The following is a 19,981-nucleotide window of genomic DNA, read 5'->3' as shown; positions in this document are numbered from 1 at the left end:
ATAAACAAACACGTCTTAACCCAGCCACGTACTGGAACATTCTGGCAATCCCACACATGCTCAGCGCTCTGTCCAATCATGTACTGGCACATCATTGCACGTGATATCACCACATCTTCCTTTCCTTAAAAAGAAAAACAATTAACAACGTTAATCAAAACACATCTATATCAGATAACTGAAACTCTGAAGTTGGCTTTTTCTTTTCTTTGCGATTTCTTTTTAACACTGCTCCTTCCTCTGTTTGGACCATGTATGATCTGGGTTGTACTTCAAGTACTGTAGCTTTCTTAATTCCTTCCACTTCCATTTGTAATGAAATACAAATCTTCTTTTCCTCATCTAATTCATTCATTAACTGTGTAATCTCTTTTTCATGCTGAGACTTCATCATTTCAATAAAACTTATCAATTCCATTACTTGTCTTTCACTTCTTCCTTATACTGTGCCCACTGTGAGTGTTCTTGCTCTAGACGGTGATGAAACGGAACCTCATATTCTGTCAGTGTCTCTTTCATTATCGCTTGCATTGAAGCAACCTCCTCCTGCCGTCGCTTTTTCACATCATCAGTTGCCTCCTGTTTGGTCGTCTCAGAAACTGCAGCTGCTGCTTTTATATTCCCCATGTCAGCATTTGCCTCCGTGAGCTGGACCTGCAGTCCAGTTACATCACCTTCTGCCGACTGTAATGTAACATTCTGTCACTTCAGCTCTGTGTCACTATCCAAGACAAAAATTCTTTTCACCAGATTAAGTCTTTCACAGGCAGATAAACCCAGAATTGACCGTACATTTTTTGGCACGACCACAAATGAAAGCGTGCGCACAATATTTTTGTGTGATACCTTTTTTACAGCGTTTACATTGCAGTTTTTGACAAAAAGCTCTTCAGCCTGTAACGTCAAGGTCTCAGAAGCTTTGCAAAGAGCCAAAGTCTTTTCAAAATTTAAATCTTGCTCTCTCAACAGCCTTTCTCTCACAGCATTATCTCGAATGCCACAAACAAGTCTATCTTTAATGAGAGAGTCCGTGAGCAATCCAAACTCAGATGTTCTACTACGCTTTCTTAACTCAGTAACATACTGATCAATTGTTTCAGCAGCTCTCTGCGCACATGTGAAGAATTTATATCGCTCATATGTTAAATTATGCTTAGGTATACAAAATACTTCAAATCTGTCCGTTATCGACTTTAAATTGAAATTATCTCCATCTTCGAAGACAAAATTATTATATACCTCTACTGCGTCATTCCCGATTACATGGAGCAAAAGCGCAGCTTTGGTTTTTTCCCGATCTTCCTTCACAATCGATCACTGATAAGTACAGTTCAAACTGTTGCTTGAATATCCTCCAATTCTCAGCTACGTTGGCAGTCAGCTGAAGTTTTGGTAGGGTTGTAAACCTTCCATTTTTTTTTTATTTCAAAATATACTTTATTCAAAAATAAATATATACAATAAACCATTCAATAACTTTTCATCCTTTACATACGTTTCCATTATACTCGGTACATATCCGTATTTATAGCCACCCATGTGGCACTCCAGTAGTTCAGCTTAGCATATCATTGTTGAGGGGTATACTCCCCGCCCCCCGACCCCTCTCACTCCCACGGGTGGAGAAACCTATACTGTGGTCCTTCCCCACCGGGCCCTTGCGGTGGCTGCACTGAGTTTCGGTGCGTCCCTCAGCACGTACTCCTACAGCTGAGAATGTGCCAGTCGGCAGCATTCTCCCACGGACATCTCCATGTGCTGGTAGACCATCAAGTTTCGGGCCGACCAAAGAGCATCTTTCACCGAGTTGATGATCTGCCAGCAGCGCCGGACGTTGGTCTCCGTGTGCGTCCCCGGGAACAGCCCGTAGATCAGAGAGTCCTCTGTTACGCAGCTGCTGGGGATAAAACGTGACACTAGCCGTCCATCCTCCTCCACACCCTCTTTGCGAACTGGCAGTGTGCAAAGAGGTGGGTCACAGACTCCTCCTCACTGCAGTCCTCCCGTGGGCAGTGGGGTGCGGAGACGACGTTCCGGGCGTACAGGAGGGCTCTGACTGGGAGGGCCCCTCTCACCGCCAGCCAGGCGAGGTCTTGGTGCCTGTTGGTGAGATCCATTTTACCGTTTACAGTACAAACTTTTTTCTTCTTTTTTTTCTCAATTATCTTCGATTCTCGATTCTCCCGTATTATTCTTCCAGAACCACTTCTGACACCATGTTATGTTACTTCTGTTTAAACGTACCGTGGGTTAACAGTAAAGAATCATATTCTGGAAGAATTAGAGAACTTTTATTTACAGTAATAATCAAATATGTCTTAACCCAGCCACGTGCTGGAACATTCTGGCAATCCCGTGCATGCTCAGTGCTCTGTCCAATCATGTACTGGCACATTATTGCATGTGATATCACCACACCCCACACAAAGCAAAGCTGAATGTCCCTAATTAGGCCATGGTTTTCCAAATACTCATTAATCCTATCCCTAAAAAGTTTTCTCCAGGAACTTCACACTGATTGATCTGTAGTTTCTAGGGTTATCCCTATTTCTTTTCTTCAATAACGAAACAACTTTAGCTACTCGTCAAGCCAAACATTAAATCATTCTGAATCCAAACATCGATTTCTCAAACTACTGGTAATGCTCCCCCCCCACCTCCCCTTCACCATTTCCCATCCCCTTATCAATCTTTCACCTTATCTCCTTGCCTGCCCATCACCTCCCTCTAGTGCTTCTCACCCCCCCCCCTTTTCTTTCTTCCATGGCCTTCTGTCTCTTTCACCAGTCAACTTCCCAGCTCTTTACTTCATCCCTCCCCTCCCGGTTTCACCTATCGCCTGGTGTTTCTCTCTCCCCTTCCCCCACTTTTAAAATCTACTCCTCAGATTTTTTTCTCCAGGCCTGCTGAAGGGTTTTGGCCCAAAACGTCAACTGTACTCTTTTCCATAGATGCTGCCAAGTTCCATAGTTCCTCCAGCATTTTGTGTGTGTTGCATTACATCATTTATTGCTTGGATTATGAAGGCCTTGGTTTCTTGGGGCAATTGAACACAACTGGGCCAGCTACAATGCCTTGTGTATTCATCCCGTGACAATCCAGAATGCACTGTTACGTAGCCAGCAACTGAAGGGGGAGGCAAGATTCGGTCAGAAGCAGAGACACACAAGAGTGCAGATGCTGGAATCTGGAGTAACACATAGTCTGCTGAAGGACCTCAGCAAGTCAGGCAGCCACTGTTGTGGGTGGGGAGGGGCTGTCAACGTTTCGGGTTGAAACCCTGCATCGGGACAGAGTGGAAAGGGAAGATGGCCAGCATAGAGGGAGAGAGAGGGGTGACAGGTGACGGGGGACCAGTGGGTGTTTGGCGGACTGAGGAGGAGTGAAGAATGATAGGCAAACAGAGGGAGGGGTGGGGTTGGGAGACAGGGTCAGGTGGATGATATATGGAAGCACATAGCAAAGAGGCTGATGGAGCCAGGTATTCGGGGTGGGGGGAGGGTGAAGGTGGAGACAGCTGCTGGAGGGGGATCAGCAAGAACGCACTGCTGGACACTGACTTATGAGGAAGGTGAAAATGGAAACTATTCCAGGGAAGGTAAAGGGCAGCTGGATCCAGATGGGAGTGGGGTATGGGTGATTGCTGGTGGGTGAAGGCAGATAGCATTCTCACACCAACCTGTTCATCTCAACATCTGTTTCCCTTCCTCAGGGTTTCTTGAACCTCAAGTGGTCTCGCTTTGCTCGTGTGGTCTTCACCCGGACAATCGCAATCACTCCCACCTTGTTGGTTGCTGTTTTCCAGAATGTGGACACATTGACAGGAATGAATGATTTGCTGAATGTTCTGATGAGTTTGCAGGTGAGGAGCTTTCACTATGACTGTAAACCCTAGGCTGGCCTACACTGGTGGGGCATATTACCCCTGCAGGCTCTGTGTTGTACCTCTAAAGGGAAAGGTCCCTTTGAAACATCTAATGTGTAGGTAATAATATTACTAAGCTGCTGGAGGAGGTACCTGACTGTCAATGAGTGACTGACTGGAAAATGTATTTATCATCCACTTTATCAATTATACATTGGCATAGAAATTCATTTTCAATGCTGAAAAAATGGTTAAATAGGGCAAAAGAATATTGGGATCATTTCCAGACCTCAGTGCTGTTTAGGGTATTCTGTCAGGAGCTTCGTTTGGATTAGAACAGTGATTCTGGTATGAAATTCACATCGATGACATCAGTAACAGGGAACACCTATTTCGAGCTTTACCAGGGGTTTTTCAACATCTCTGGTCCAGGAAACATCATTCACAGATCCACAGAGAGATACAGCATGAGAACAGGCCCTTCGGCCCACTGAATCTGTACTGGCTATCAATCATCCATTTCCACTGATCCCATTTTATTCTCCCCACATCCCCATTAACTCCCCCCAGATACTAACCCTCACCCACATACTAAGGGACAACTTACAGTGGCTGATTAACCCACTGGCTTCCACACCTTTGGGATGTGGGAGGAAAATGGAGTGCCTGGGGTGGGCGTTTGGGAGGTGGGAACCATGTGGATACAGGAAGAATATGCAAACTCCACACAGATAACCATAAGTCATAGGAGCAGAATTAGGCCACTTGGCTCATCAAATTTGTTCTGCCATTCCATCATGGTTGATTTATTATCCTGGTCAATCCCATTCTCCTTCCTTTTCCCCATAACCCTTGACACGCTGACTAATCAAGAAACTATCAACTTCTGCTTTAAATACACCCAATGACTTGGTCTCCACAGCTATCTGTGACAATGAATTCCACAGATTCACAACCCTCTGGCCAAAGAAGTTCCTCTTCATCTCTGTTCTAAATGGACACCCCTCAATTCTGAGGCTATGCCCTCTGGTCCTAGACTCCCCTACTTTAGGAAACATCTTCTCCATGTCCACTCTAACTAGGCTTTTCAATATTCTGTAGGTTTCAGTGAAATCCTCCTCTACATCCTTCTAACTTCCAGCGAGTACAGGCCCAGAGCCATTAAATGCTCCTTGTACATTAACCCTTTCATTCCCTGGATCATTCTCGTGAGCCTCCTTTGGACCCTTTCCAATGCCAGCACACCTTTTCTTAGATAAGGGATCCAAAACCACCCACAATACTTGAAGCGCGGTCTGGCTAAATCCTTATAAAGCCTCTGCATTATATCCTTGCTTTTATATTCTAGTCCTCTCAAAATAATGCTAACATTGCATTTGCCCTCCTTACCACAGACTCAACCTGCAAGTTGTCCTTTAGGGAATCCAACACGAGGACTCCCAAGTCCCTTTGCACCTCTGATTATTGAATTTTTTCCCTGTTTAGAAAATAGTTTATTCCTTCTGCCAGAGTGCATGACCATACACTTCCCTACACAATAATCCATTTGCCACCTCTTTGCCCATTCTCCCAATCTGTCCAAATCCTTCTGCAGACTCCCCGCTCCCTCAGCACAACCTGCCCCTCTAACTATTGTCCACAAACTTGGCCACAAAGCCATCAATTCCCCAGGCTGCTGCAGTTTCCTGTGCACCTTCACTGCTCACTCCACACTCAGCCTGCTTCTCCTTTCCAGTGACTTCCCTACACTCCAGACCAGCTTCCAATGGGCTTTGTGCCAAAGGGGCAATCTATGCATGGAGCCATAGACCGTAGGTGAAGTCTTCTCTGAAACTTCTCATCTATATTCACTGGGAGGACATTGTGGCTGGAGATTTCAGAAAGAGGAATATTGAAACTTGAGAGTACATTATCATTAAAAAGGAGGTGATATTAGTTGTCTCAGTGGGTATGGAGGTGGATAAATCCACAGGGCCTGATGAGGTGAATCCCAGGCTGCTGTGGGAGATGAGGAGGAGATTGCTGGGATCCTGTTGGGAATGTTTAAATTTTCACTGAGTACAGGTGAGGTGTCAGATGACTGGAGGACAGTGAACGTGGTATCTTTATTCAACAAGGGCAGAGAGAATAAGCCAGGTCATTACTGAGTCTGATATCAGTGATGGGGAAGCTATTGGAATAGTTTCTGAGGAATGGAATTAAGCTGCACTTGGTAAGTAAGGTAGAAGTTAATTCAAAGAAAGCATGGCTTTGTCTGACCAACTTAATTGTGTTTTTTGATGAGGTAACATTTGCAGAATTGGCAGCAGTGCAGTTGATGCAGTCAGCGTGGATTTCAGTAAGGCCTTTAACAAGGTGTCACATGGAGGGCTGGATTGGAAGGTTAAAAGTTAGTTGGTAAATTGGATTCAAAATCGGCTTGGTGATTGGAGACGAAGGGTGGTGTTGGAGGGTTGTTAATGTGATTGGAAGCCTTTGACCAGAAGTGTACCATTGGGATTGGTGCTGCGACCCTTGCTGTTGTTGTAATGCATCAAGACTTGGATGTCAATGTTGGATGTCTAATTAGTAAGCTGGTACATGACACAAAAAGCAGTGTTGCTTTCAATGGTGAGGAGGGTAGTGTCAGGTTAAAGAACGATATTGATCAGTCAGCAAAGTGAGCAAGTTTACAGGGACCCACGTCTATCAGCAGCAGTGTGTATGCAGGTCCACAGGAGAGCCCTCACTGACACCTGTGACCTTTAGCGACCTCAAACGCAACCTGCCACATACACCTGAGCCACTCTCACAGGTGAAGTCAGGATTATGGTTGCTGACCTCTGTCACATCTCACGGTTTGCTGCTCACACTCCATACTCAAGGAGTGGGGACTTCACTTACGCTCTGTCAACACACCTGGACGAGGCCAACCAGGCACCAGACCAGTGCTCTTCCACAAAGTGCAGGCATTCAATGGCTAGGTGTTCACTCCTGGCTCAGAACTTCCAAGCATCCTCGTGCCTGGAGGGCAGTAGCAGCTCCTCGCACCCAGCACCCCTCTCCTCAGGTTTGTCTGTTTTCTCTCCAAGTCTCTTATAATATATCGCCCTCACCTTCCCTCGGTCATCTGCAGTCACACTTCACACTGCTGCACCCAGTTCAAGCTACAGCAGGGCTGGGTGAGAGGACTGGAGAACTGGGCTGTGACTGGCTCTTCGCTGAATTGGAAAACACCCACTAGAGACAAAGGCAAGCTTGCAACATGCCTTTCCTATCCTGATCCACTTTCAGAGAGATATGGACTTGCACCCCAAGATCCTTCTGTACTCTAATGCTAGCAAAGTTCCTGCCATTTATTATCTACAGTACGTTCTTCTTACATGTGACCACCCAAAGCGCAACAAAATTCTATTTGTCCACATTTGCATAGTGTTTAGTGCAACACCATTATGGCTCGGGGTGTTGGCGTTCACAGTTCAATTCTGATGTCCTCTTTAAGGAGTTTGTACTTCCTCCCCGTGAACGCGTTGGTTTCCTCTAGGTGCTCTAGTTTCTTCCCATCGTCCAAAGATGTACCTGTTAGTAGGTTAATTGATCATTGTAAATTGTTCTGTGATTAAGCTGAGGTTGAATCAGTAGGTTGCTGGGCGGTGTGGCTCGTTGGGCCGAAGGGCCTGTTCTGTGCTGTCTCTCTAAACAAATGAATGTTGAATGGATCTATACACTGAATCCTTTGATGACCTTCCTCATTACGCACAGCCCTCTGTCTTCTATGGCCAAGCCAAATTTGAATCCAATCTATTAGGTCTCCATGGATTCCATAATCTTTTGGACCAGCTGACCATGATGGACCTTGGTGAATGCTTTACTAAAGTCTATGTAGACAGCATCCATCACCCTACCTTCATCAATTACCACTGCTCAAAAAATTCAAATTAAGTTGGGAAGACATGACCTCCCCTGCACAAAACCATGATGACTATCTCTAATGTCAATGCTTTTCCCAATGTGTGTAAATCCTATCCCTAAGAATTTTCTCCAGTGATTTCCCTACCACTGCTCACTGGCCTTTAACTTCCTGGTTTGTCCCTGTTGCCCTGCAACAGGAGAACAACATTAGCTATTCTCCAGTCCTCTGGGACCTCACCTGTGACTAAAGAGGTTACAGAGATCTCTGTCAAGGCCCTAGCAATCTCCTCTCTTGCCTCTCTCAATAACCGTGGATAGATCACAGCAGGCCCTGGGGACTTATCTACCTTAATGTTCTTCAAGAGTCCTGACGCCTCCACCTTCTTGATACCAACATGCTCTAGAATATCAGCGTCCCTCTCCCTGATCTCACTATCCTCCATGTCCTTCTCATTGGTGAATACCGACGTGAAGCGTTTGATTAGTATCGTCCACTTCCTCTGTCCGTAGGCACAAATTCCGTCCTTTGTCCTTGAGTGGTCCTACCCTCTCCATTGCTACCCTCTTGTCTTTATGTAGGTGTAAAACTATCTTTAATCTGAATCAACAAGGACATTCCATGGCCCTTTTTACCCCTCCTGACTCTCTATTTAAGTTCTCTCCTGCTTCCTTTATATTCCTCAAGGGGCCTGTCCAATTTCAGCTTCTTAAGCCCTTATACACTTCCTTTTCCTCTTTGACTAAACTGGCAATATCTCTCATCATCCAAAGTTCCTGAACTTTGCTGTCCTTGTCTTTCTCCCTCACAACAACATGTTGGTCCTGAATTCTAACCAGCTGGTCTTTAAACAACTTCCACATGTTAAGGTGTGGACTTGCCCAGTAATAGCGGCTCCTAACCTACTCTTCCCAGCTTCTGCCTAATACTGTTGTAATTAGTTTCTCTATTTAAGCACCTTCCTTTGATGTCCAGACTTATCCTCATCCAAAACCAGCTGAAAACTTATGTAACACTTGCTTCACCTAGCGGCTTAATCAAGGGGGTAATAACCCCCTTTCCCGGCCAAACTCAATAAATCTTGTTTGGGTGGATGCAGCACGATGTGTCCCCTGTGCCAAATCAGTACCCAGAAATAATGAACAGTACACAATACGTGGTTGAACGATTAAGATTTATAACTCTTACTTTGACTATGTGGTTAGTAGAGAAACAAAATATAAAAGAAAAAGGCGCCAATAATCTTATTAAACAGTCTGTGCACAAATCATTGGAGCTTACTCGGCAAGATCTTCTATCCACCATTCGATCTCCTCTGTGCATCGCCGACCCCATACTCCTGCCTGGAGTCTGCCCGGTCGGGCGGCCCACTGACTTGCTCAAGTCGCGTCTCCTCTCTTCATTCCCCTCACGCCTTCTGGCAAAAGCCCGCGAAACCGACAGCTTTCAGACACACAAGAAAGAATAACATTTCCCCCATTGGATAGTCACCCGTTATCTCTAGTTATAACCCAAACATTGCTGCTACAGAGAAACCACTACCTCATCAGTTAACATTACAGAGAAGCCATTACATTAGCCTTAGCAGTTAACATTACAGAGAAGCCCTTACACTTACAGTTGAGGTTATTGTTCCCTAAGTGCTTTTTCCCACTGAAACTCCAATCACCTGGCCAGGCACACTACCCAATGCTTTCTTGCATTGCTGGTTACAAGGACACATCCGCCTGGAGATAATCAAATACTGAACAGCACCTCCGCTGATGGGGTGGGACAAGATGTTATCTCTTGAAGAAACAGTTTCACATGATTACTTCTGAAAGCTGTGGTTTAGTGTACAATTTTGTTGCACCTGTTTCCCAAGTGGACTGTTCTAGTGGTGAGGAAGGCAGCATGTTTATTTCAGTGGTATATGTGTAATTCTGGTTTATTGACAACGACACTGTCGCCAGCTTGAACAAATAATCTTTCAACTCTCTGCAGCTGCCGTTTGCGTTGATCCCAGTGTTGACGTTTACCAGTATGACCTCAATAATGCATGACTTCGTCAATGGTCTGTAAGTAGTATGACACTTAGTCTGTACGTAAAGAATGACTGTATTGGTGAAGAGCTAGAGGATGACCTGGCAATGATAAACTGAAATAGTGTGCACAAACAAGCAACTGTGGGAGAAATGTATTAAAACTAAGTACTGTTCCAGCTTTGCAAGATAGACACAGAACATAGAGCACAGAACTTTACAGCATAGTACAGGCCCTTCAGCCCATGATATTGTGCTGTCGTTTTAACCTACTCTAAGATCAACCTAACCCTTTCCTTCTACATAGCCCTCCATTTTCATACCATGCATGTGCTGCTCTAACAGTTTCTTAAATGCCCCTAATGCCTCTTCCACCACCCTTGGCAAGGCCCCCTGTCGGGTTGGTTGTGTGGTGAACCAATCTATTTTCTGTTAACCCATTAATGTTTCACTTGTATAAAAAGAACCAGAAGTAAAGGTACTTAAACTACAGAGCCACTGTGTTGCATTGTTAACAGGAAAATTGGTTTCAATGCTTTTTTTGGTTTGCCGCTAAGACTGGCAGTGAACAAGTGTCCAGATGTCAGGTCCCTGGTTTGAAAGTAGCACATACATTGCACCACATCACTCCAGATGGAGCAGATGTCACCTGGCTGTTTACCATGGTAAAGCTGATGTACAGTAGCTATGTTGACAGATCTGTGTGATTACTTAGTGCCACACTAATGTCTCCTGGATTCTTTCTATTTTCCTCCAGCATTTGGAAGATCATCGGTGGAATTATCATTCTGATCATCTGCTGCATTAACGTTTATTTTGTGATCGATTACGTTTCAAATCTGGGTATCATGGCAGTCTACATCGTAGCAGCTATTGTGGCAGTTGCCTATTTGTCTTTTCTGTCTTACTTGGTAAGTTCTAGAATATTCCCTCCTTGATTTGGAAATATGGTACCACAGGCAGTTTTGCTGTTTGATGACATGGTGGGCCTAATTCCCCTGCTGTCTTTTCCCTTTAATACTGCTGGCCAAGAAAATTCAATCGGTCTCAGTTTTAAAACTAACAATTACTGTTAGGGAATTAGCATTCCAAATTTCTATGGACTCTCCATGTAGAAGTGTGTACTATCTCTAATTTTCAAAGGCCTGGCTCTTATTTTTAGAGCTTAGTATAGGGGAAGTTTGGATAGGTTGGGACTTTATTCTGTGGCGTGTAGGAGAATGAGGGGAGATTGTGAGGGGTGTAGGTATGGCAGGCAGGCTTTTTCCACTGAGGTTGGGTGAGACTAGAACTATAAGTCATAAATTCAGAGTGAAAAGTGAAATGTTTAAGGGAGAATACAAGGGAGAACTACTTCACTCAGAAGGTGGTGAGAATGGAATGAGCTGCCTGCAGAGATGGTGAAAGCGGGTTCGATTTCAATACTTAAGGGAAATTTGGCAAAGCATATGGATGAGAGGGGCATGCAGGGTCAGTTGGCTTGGGCAAAATAACAGTTCAGCACAGACTAGATGGGCCAAAGGCCTGTTTCTGTGCTAGTGCTCTATGACTCTATTTATACCCTCATAATTTTGTACCCCAAAATCAGGTCCCCCCATCCTTAGCCTCCTCCACTCCAGGGAGAACAGACCCAGCTTCTCCAGTCCCTCCTCATAACTGAAAGACTCCATCCCAGGCAACAGCTTGGTGAATCTCCTCTGCATCCTCTCCAGTGCAGTCACATCCTTCCTATAGTGTGGTGGCCAGAAATGCACACAGTTCTCCAAGTGCAGTCTAATTGGTGTTTTATACAGTTGTACCAAGACCTCCCTGCTGTTATGGTCCAAGCTCCAGCTAATGAAGGCAAGATTCCCATATGCCTTCCTCACCAACCCATCTGCCTGTGTTGCCACCTTCAAGGATCTTTTCAACATGTGGGAAATCATGGGGAAGCAAGGATCCAACCAGAATTACACACTCAGGGGAGAATGCTGTGAAGAAAATGAGGTAAAAGTGCTGAGGGATGGAATTCATCAACACTTAGATAGGCAGGGATTGATCAGGGATAGTCAGTACAATTTTGTTGGTGGAAGATTGTGCCTGACTAATTTTAAATTTTCGAAAATATACCGCTGAGGGCAATGGGATTGATGTGGTCTACCTGGACTTCAGTAAGGCCTTCAACAAGGTCAGTCACCCGAGTTCCAACGCAAGTTGACTGTTTAAATAGTTCAGCACAGACTAAATGGGCCAAAGGCCCTGTTTCTGTGCTGTACTTTTCTATGACTCTATGACTATGGATCCAAAGTTGGCTTGGTGATTGCAGACAAAGGGTGACAGCGAAGGGTTGTTTTTGTGATTGGAAGCCTGTGACCAGTGGTACCACAGGGATCAGTGCTGGGACTCTTGGGGCTCATTGCACAGTATACGTTAATGATCTAGACATGAATGTAAGACAAATGATCAGTAAGTTTGCAGATGACATGGAAAATGGTGATGTAGATAGTGAGGAGGGTAAACTTAGGGTATCGAATGATATTGATCAGCTGGTAAATTGGGCAGAGTAATGGTAGATGAATTTTAATCCTGATGTGTGTGAGGTGATGTGCTTTGGGAGGTCTAATAAGGATAGGACATAGATTCTGAATGGTAGAGGTTGAGGAAATACTGAGGAAAAGAGGGACCTTGGTGCAGAAGTCCATAGGTCCCTAAAGGTGACAGCACAGGTAGATAAGGTAATGATGAATGCTTACATACCTGCATTCGCTGAAGCATACAGTAAAAGATTATGGAAGTTGGGAGTAGTGTGCACAGTTCTGGTCACCACACTGTAGGAAGAAGGACTGCAAATACACTGGAGAGGATGAAGAGAGATTCACCAGTTGTCTGGTAAGAACGATGCAGTTCAGAGGAAAAACTGGATAGGCTGAATATGTTCCCGTGAAGGCCGAGGGGAGTTGACAGGATAAACACGAGATTGTGCAGATGTTAGAACTCTTGAGCAATTTATATACAACGCTGGAGGAATTCAGCAAGTCAGGCAGCCTCTATGGAGGGGAATAAACGGTTGGAGCTTCAGTCTGAGACCTTTCATCAGGACTGAAAAGGAAGGGGGAAGAAACCAGAATAATCAGGTGGGTAGAGGGGTGGAGCTCTAGCTGGCAGGGGCAAGGTGGTTTGGTGGGGGAGGGGGAGATGAAGTAAGAAGCTGGGAGGTGATAGGGGTATAGGGGTGAAGAAGAAGGAATATGAGAAAAGAGGGCAGTGGACCATAGAAGAATGGAAAGGAGGAGGGGCAGATGAGGAGAAAGGGGTGAGGGGAACCAGAATGAAGAATGGATAAAGGGAGAAGGGGAGGTGGGAAGAAATTACAAAAATTTAGAGAAATCGATGTTCATGCCACCAGATTGGATGCTACCCAGATGAAATATGAGGTGTTGCTCCTTCAGCCTGAGTGTGGCCTCATCGGGCAATAGAGGAGGCCATGGACTGACATGTCAGAATGGGAATGGAAAGTCAAATTGAAATGGGTTGCCACTGTGAAATTCTGCCCTTTGTGGAAGACAGAGGGCTGGTGTTTAACAAAGTGGTCCCCCAATCGACATTGCAAGAAGTAAAGAAAAAATAGAGGACTCTGGCAGACTCACAGAGGTAGTGTTCGTTCACCTGGAAGGACCATTTGGAGCCCTGTGGTGAGGGAGGAGCTGAAGGGGCAGGTGTAGCATTTGTCCTGCTTGCAGAAAAAAATGCCAGGAGGGAGATCAGAGGGGAGGGATGAGTGGACAAGGGAGTCATATAGAGAGCAATCCCTACAGAAAGCAGAGAGTAGAAGGAAGGGAAAGTTGTGCTTTGTGGTAGGGTCCCATTGTAGAAGGCAGAAGTTATAGAGAATGATATGCTGGATACAAGGGGCTTGTGGGTGGTTGATCAGGACAAGGGGAACCCTGTCGCTGTTATGGCGGCAGGAAGGTGGGGTGAGGGCAGATGTGCAGAGAATGGAGGAGATGTGGGTAGCATTGTTGGTGGTAGAAAGGAAACACTGTTGTTTGAAGGAGGACATCTCAGATGTCCTAGAATGGAACGCCTCGTTAAGAACAGATGCAGTGGAGGGAGGACTGAGAAAAGGGAGTAGTATTCTTACAAATGACAGGGAGGGAAGAAGTATAGTCAAGATATTGTAACTGTGAAAGTCAGTAGGTTTATAAAATTGATGAGCTCAGCATGGGTGCAGGAAACAGCACCAATGTAGTCACCAATGTAGTTGGGGAGAGTTACCAGTTATGAAAGGTATACCAAATTATGAGAGGCATAGATTGGGTGAATACTAGTGAACTTTTCCCCATAAAACCAGAGGACATACAGTAGATTTAAAGCGAGGAGTGAAAGGGCTAGAGCGGTTCTAAGGAAATAGTTATTTTCTACCCAGAGGGAGATTGGATTCTGGAATGCATTGCCTGAGGGAGGGTGGGGGGTGGGTAGTGGAGGCAGAGAAGGGTATGGTAATTGGAATTGGTGTAGATGGGTACAATGGTCAGCATTGACATGGTGGGCTGAAGGGCCTGTTTCTGTGCAGTGTGACTCTCAGTGCTCTACAACACTGTAAAGGTTTATATTCCTGCAATTCCCAGGTGTATCCAGCAGTAGAGAATTATGCTTCCTTTGGGCTTTTAAGATTTATGAGGAAGAAGTCTAAAGGCCTCCCCTGAGAGTCCAAAGGCTTCTCCTTATAGCTTGTGATTATTGTGGATAGAAACAGAAATCAGGTACCTGAGGCCCAGATTGTGTTTATAATTGGTGGCAGATGTACTTAGTTGATCAGGTGACAATCCCAACTGCCCATAGGGGCTCAAGATTAAATGTTATTTACAGCACTTTTCCATAAAAGCTCCTGTCAGAATAGTTGAAGTCGGATTGTCACGTACCCAGTGACAGGTTAAAGAACCAGCAGAAATGGAAACCACTTTGGAGTCCAGTATTGCTATTAACTATGCAATACAGTAATATAAAATCAGATATATAAAACAGGTTAGCAATGAATATATATATATAAAAGTGTGGAAATATATGAAAATCAAGCTTCTTCGAGTCTCGGGGTAAATAGATAGTCTTACGATGATGAGTAAAGTTCAGTTCAGATTGTGGTATTGAGTAGAGTAGGGATGGAGAGAGAGAGAGAGGGAGAGATTTGAGTCTTCAGGTGAGCTGACCCCGTCGATCTTCCTGTTGTCCTCCGAAATTCTTTAGAAGTCACCGACTGTGACAACCACAAAGGGGACCATTCTTCTGTGGTGGAATTACCAACCCAGGCGAGGGTTGGACACAAAATTACTCCCCACCAGTCACGCCCTTTTCACACTGTGACAGCCACTGATCGATCCTCCAAAACCCACTTTTTCTGTGGGCACAATAAAGCTCATTCAGTGTCCAAAACCATGTGCCTCCAGGTCTATTATCTGACCTTCTATTTATCTCACCATGCTGAATACTAGCTGTCCATCAAGCAGCCCCTCCCTTCTTCCTCTCTGTAAGAATTTCCAAGCAGGCAGCGTCCTTGTAGAAAGTATAAACCTGCTGTGAGCAGTCTTCACCTCTCTCTCTCTTTCTTCCTCTCTTTTTAACAAGGTTTCTGTGTTGGGCACCTCTCTCTCTCTCTCTCTCTCTCTTTTCCAAATATTGTATGTTACATTATCTGCAGATCTAAACCAAGATTAAATCAAGAATCCCTCAAAGGAGAGTCAGGGCTGTAGTGTTAAATATGTATAAATCAACATTCTCCAAATAACTTTCTTCTGCATGTTAACTGAGATTTACTATACAGAGCCTCATAGTCTAGTTTTCTTGTTAAAGCAGAGTTCAGCAGTCTACCATCATATTCCAAGTGTCATTAAGCTTATTTACTGCAGGTTCCTTGAATGGTGGAGTGGATTCTGTTTTTCAACAATTACTGGATCAGTTTCAGTTGTCACACATTTCACAACTTCAGTGTACACTATTGCAAGATTGCACATATCCCTGCATTTAGCCTCACAGTTGTGACCTCAGGATTCAGCCTTTCAGGGACGCATGCGTACAATACAAGCAGTACTCTTCCAGCTACTGGATAGTGCTGCTTCAAGGATGGATGCTCCAATGCTGCCAGATGGAACAGGGTGTTCTCCCAGGCAGCACTCCTGGGTTACTGGAGTTGTGAAGGAGCAGCTCCAGTAGCCGTCTCTTGTGCCTCCCAGATCTTGTCTACTTGTCCCAAATCTCTTAACCTTCTTTGTTCTGAGAAGGACAATCCTCCTGTTTTGTACTCCCTGCCTCTATGAATTCCAGGATCCCATACAATTTAACAATGCCCAGGCGTTTCACACTTCTCTGCGTTAAATTCCATCTGCCTCCTGTTTGCCCATTCTGCCAGCCTCACTATGTCCTGGAACAGACAGTCACTCTCCTCCATACAGACCATCACACTTCCAACCATGGGTCGTCAGCAGGTTTAAACATATTACCCTGCACAACCGAGTCCAGGTCATGAATATATGTCAAAAGCAGTGGTCCCAGCACTGGCCCTTCGGGACACCGCTATCCGCATCTCCCAGTCTGGAAAGTAACACTTTCTCACCACTCTCTGCTTGCCGCCTTTAATTCAAGTTCCCCTCCTACTGCTGCATAGCCTTTAATTCCATGTTGTCATAGAATAATATAGCATGGAAACAGGCCCTTTGGCCTAACTCTTCCAGGCCAACCGAAGTACCCACCTAAGCTAGCCCCACGATGACCATCTTTGGCCTATATCCCTCTAAATCTTTCTCATCCATCTATATACTTGTGCAAATGTATTTTAAATGTTGTTATTATATCTACCTCAACCACATCTTTCAGCAACTCATTTCATGTATGGACCACCCTTTGGATAAAGAAGTTGCCCCTCAGGTCCCTTTTTAAATTTTCTGCTCTCACCCTAAACCAGAGCCCTCAAGTTTTTGAATCCATAACTCTGTGGAAAAGACTGTGTGTGATTTTACTGATCTCTGCAATGTCACCCCTCAGTTTCCCATGCTCCAAGGAATAAAGTCCTAGCCTGTCCAACTTCTCTCCATAACTCAGGCACTCAAGTCCTAGCAACATCCTTGTTGACTGGTACTTTATCAAATAGATCCAGAATACCCAAGCTACACTCTGCAATAGTCCCCTAGACTTCTGGTTCTGTGAGCCACATACTTGGGCCTGACTGTTTTTTGTCTGACTCTCTGCAGGTGTGGTTTTGTTTGGTTGCTATGGGTGTCCCATTCTTGGACTGCGGACATGACAACGAAAACAGCACGATGATTGTGGAAGACCAAAGTCAGGTATTTCAACGAATAGGGTCAATCCGTTTGGCAGATGGGAGTACCTGATGAAGAGATCCTGTCAGAGATTACTGAGAACTACTTGTTTTGCTGATATGACCTTTCTCAACTGGGACTGAGTTGGAGCATCGTATATAAATGATTGTCATAAATTAGTTTGAATACTTGATTCATTAGATCATGACTTAGAGAAGTTATTTCTAATTAAAGGCAAAGTCTGATACTGCACATTTCCTTTTGGGAACCATCAAACCACAGGAACACGCAACTAAGGGGCCAGCGTGTCACACATCGAGTCATGGAGTCATACAGCATGAAAATAGGTCCTTTGGCTCAACTGGTCCATGCCGAACAAAATGCCCCCATCCAAGCTAGTCCCATTTGCCAGTGTTTGGTCCATATCCTTCTAAACCTTTCCTATTCATGTACCTGCCCACCTGTCTTTTAAAATAGTTGTGGAAATTCCCCATAGGAAGTGAAACCTTAATGTTCATTGTTGTCAAGGCACACTACTGCAGGCGTGACCCTCCTTACTAAGTCATAGAGTCATAGAGTACTACAGCAAATAAACAGGGCCTTTGGCCCATCTAATCCATACCAGCCTGATCTGCCATGTTCCATCTATGTGCACCCGGACCATATGCCTTCAAACCCCTCCCATCCATGTATCTGTCCAAATTCCTCTTAAATGTTACAATTAAACTCGTATCTACCACGTCCACATTTGCATCATCCTGTGAGTGAAAATGTTTCCCTTCAGATTTCCTGTAAATACTTCACCTTTCACCCTAAACCTATGACCTCTAGTTCTAGTCTCACCCAACCTGAGGGAAAAAAGTCTGCATGCATTCACTTTATCTATACCTTTCATAATTTTGTATACCTCTATAAGATCTCCATTCATTCTCCTGTGCTCAGGGGAATAAAATCCTAACCTGGTCAACCTTTCCCTATAACTCAGGTCCTCAAGTTCTGGCAACATCCTTGTAAATTTTCTCTGTACTCTTTCAAGCTCAAACTGTAGGTGGGTGACCAGAACTGCACACAATGCTCCAAATTCGGCCTGACCAACTTCTTGTACAACTTCAACATAACATCCCAATTCCTGTTCTCTATACTTTGATTTATAAAGGTCAATGTGTGAAAAGGTCTCTTTACAACCCTATCTACCTGTGATGCCACTGTGAGGCCATGACCCAGTTAGCAGATCAAACCCACTTCTTGATAGGCACCAGTGGGCCACCCTATGGGAGGATGGGTTTAAGAAACAGGGACAACTTCAACACCAAAGAACAGGTGATTAAAATATTTTGCTGCTTATTGGAATAAGGTAGAAGGTGATATGTTGGGGTTTGTAGGCCTCTTGGGTCCTCTATTCATGGTGGATAATCACACTACTCAGCTTCAAAGTGTGCTCAAGATGTGTTTGAAGCACAATACACACGCGATCTGCTCCTTATAGACCCTGCACACTCCGCTATGGGGTAGCAGTGGTTAGCAATGGGGATTCCTTCATAAACTGCATAGTTTCCCAATGTAATTTTGAATAACCTTATATTTCCGCCCCTTTAAGAAAATCCTAAACTGGTCTGAAGTCCTCAACGACTTAAGTAAATATTGCCTCACTTTTTTGGGAAAAGAAATTGGAGTCTGTAGAGGTGAGGATACAGAGGGAAAGTAAGAAATGGGCCATATAGTAGAATGTGAAGGATAGATTGTGGAAGAGAGAGGGAGAAGGGCAGAAGACAGATTTGGGAAGCAGACAGAGACTGAAGGGCAGAGACAGGGTAAAGGATGGCACAGTAGAGGAGGGAAGAGGCAGAAGGTAGAGGTAGGGGGATAGGTAGAGGGAAAATCACATTCCTAACAGTGACCTCGATGAGCTCCATAGGCACTGCTAACATCCACCCTATTCACACCAACCATCTCTGTGTCCTGTCTGTGAGACTTCCAACCACAGTTAAATTTTGGATTTGTATATAAATTAAATTATGGTCACATAGTTTAACTTAAGTTAACACTAAGTCATTTCAGTTCTTCACCGATTGGGCTGTCTGTATCTAACAGTGGAAACTGCAGGTACTAGGTACCAAGTGTGTATGACAACAACATCGGCCCACTGCCATTACAGTACCAAGCCCCTATCAACAACAGAATTGTCCAACATAGGGAGAAGCGGCCAAAGATGCCTTCAGATATGGAGGTTCTCCTGAGCTGTGCAGTGCTTGGGCTTTGTCTCTTGAAACCATCCAATCTGTCCTATGCGAACCAAGGATTATTCTGCTTAGGACTTGAAAGAATATCAGGGAAGATCCCGATACTGTTCCACTTACATGGTTCCCAAGTTCCTCTTTAGTTACAGACTCACTTCCAGTAGTTGGTGCCAGGTTTCACTCTGTACAATGAACAACACATCCAAGAGAAATGGAAGATTGTACTAGTGAGCTTTCTCATGGAATAATTTTGTTAATATTTGAATTTGTATTTTGAAATTATTCTCAAGGTGTACATATTAAAAATTAAATAAATAAATATTCTTAACGGAAGCAATTATGTATGTTTTCCACCTCCAGAAGTTCAAGTTGATTGTTGTGGGCATTCACATACCCAGGCTATAAATGCCATGAAAGTGAGCATTTTTCAACAGCAGCACAGTTACAAACATGGCAAATATAAGTGAACATACACTTAAAATAACATAAATTGTACATAATTTACTCACAATTAAAACAAAATAAACTTAACAACACAAGTACAAGTAGAGAGAGAGAATAAGGAAATCCAGTCTGAGGTCGCGTTCGGGTTTTTCAAGTGGGTTCAAGAACCTGATGGCAGTATAGAAGAAGCTGTTGTTTAACCTTGAGGTGTGGGCCTTCAGGCTCCTGTACCTCTT

General features: G+C 44.4%; 1 protein-coding gene across 3 annotated transcripts in view; it reads left to right on the top strand.

The window, feature by feature from the left end:
• LOC134340520 (natural resistance-associated macrophage protein 2-like) overlaps positions 1-19,650 on the top strand; it is a 116,339-nt gene extending 96,689 nt beyond the window's left edge. For all 3 annotated transcript variants that reach the window (XM_063037833.1, XM_063037835.1, XM_063037836.1), the window contains exons 13-16: positions 3,713-3,862; positions 9,738-9,811; positions 10,533-10,686; positions 16,996-19,650. In XM_063037833.1, coding sequence (XP_062893903.1) covers positions 3,713-3,862; positions 9,738-9,811; positions 10,533-10,686; positions 16,996-17,136 — 519 coding nt within the window. In that variant the 3' untranslated portion in view covers positions 17,137-19,650. The remainder of the gene's footprint in view (positions 1-3,712; positions 3,863-9,737; positions 9,812-10,532; positions 10,687-16,995) is intronic.
• Positions 19,651-19,981: the final 331 nt, after the last annotated feature.

This window comes from Mobula hypostoma, chromosome X1, assembly GCF_963921235.1.
Source record: "Mobula hypostoma chromosome X1, sMobHyp1.1, whole genome shotgun sequence".
Classification (NCBI taxonomy): domain Eukaryota; kingdom Metazoa; phylum Chordata; class Chondrichthyes; order Myliobatiformes; family Myliobatidae; genus Mobula; species Mobula hypostoma.
This window is presented reverse-complemented; position numbering and strand designations above follow the sequence as displayed.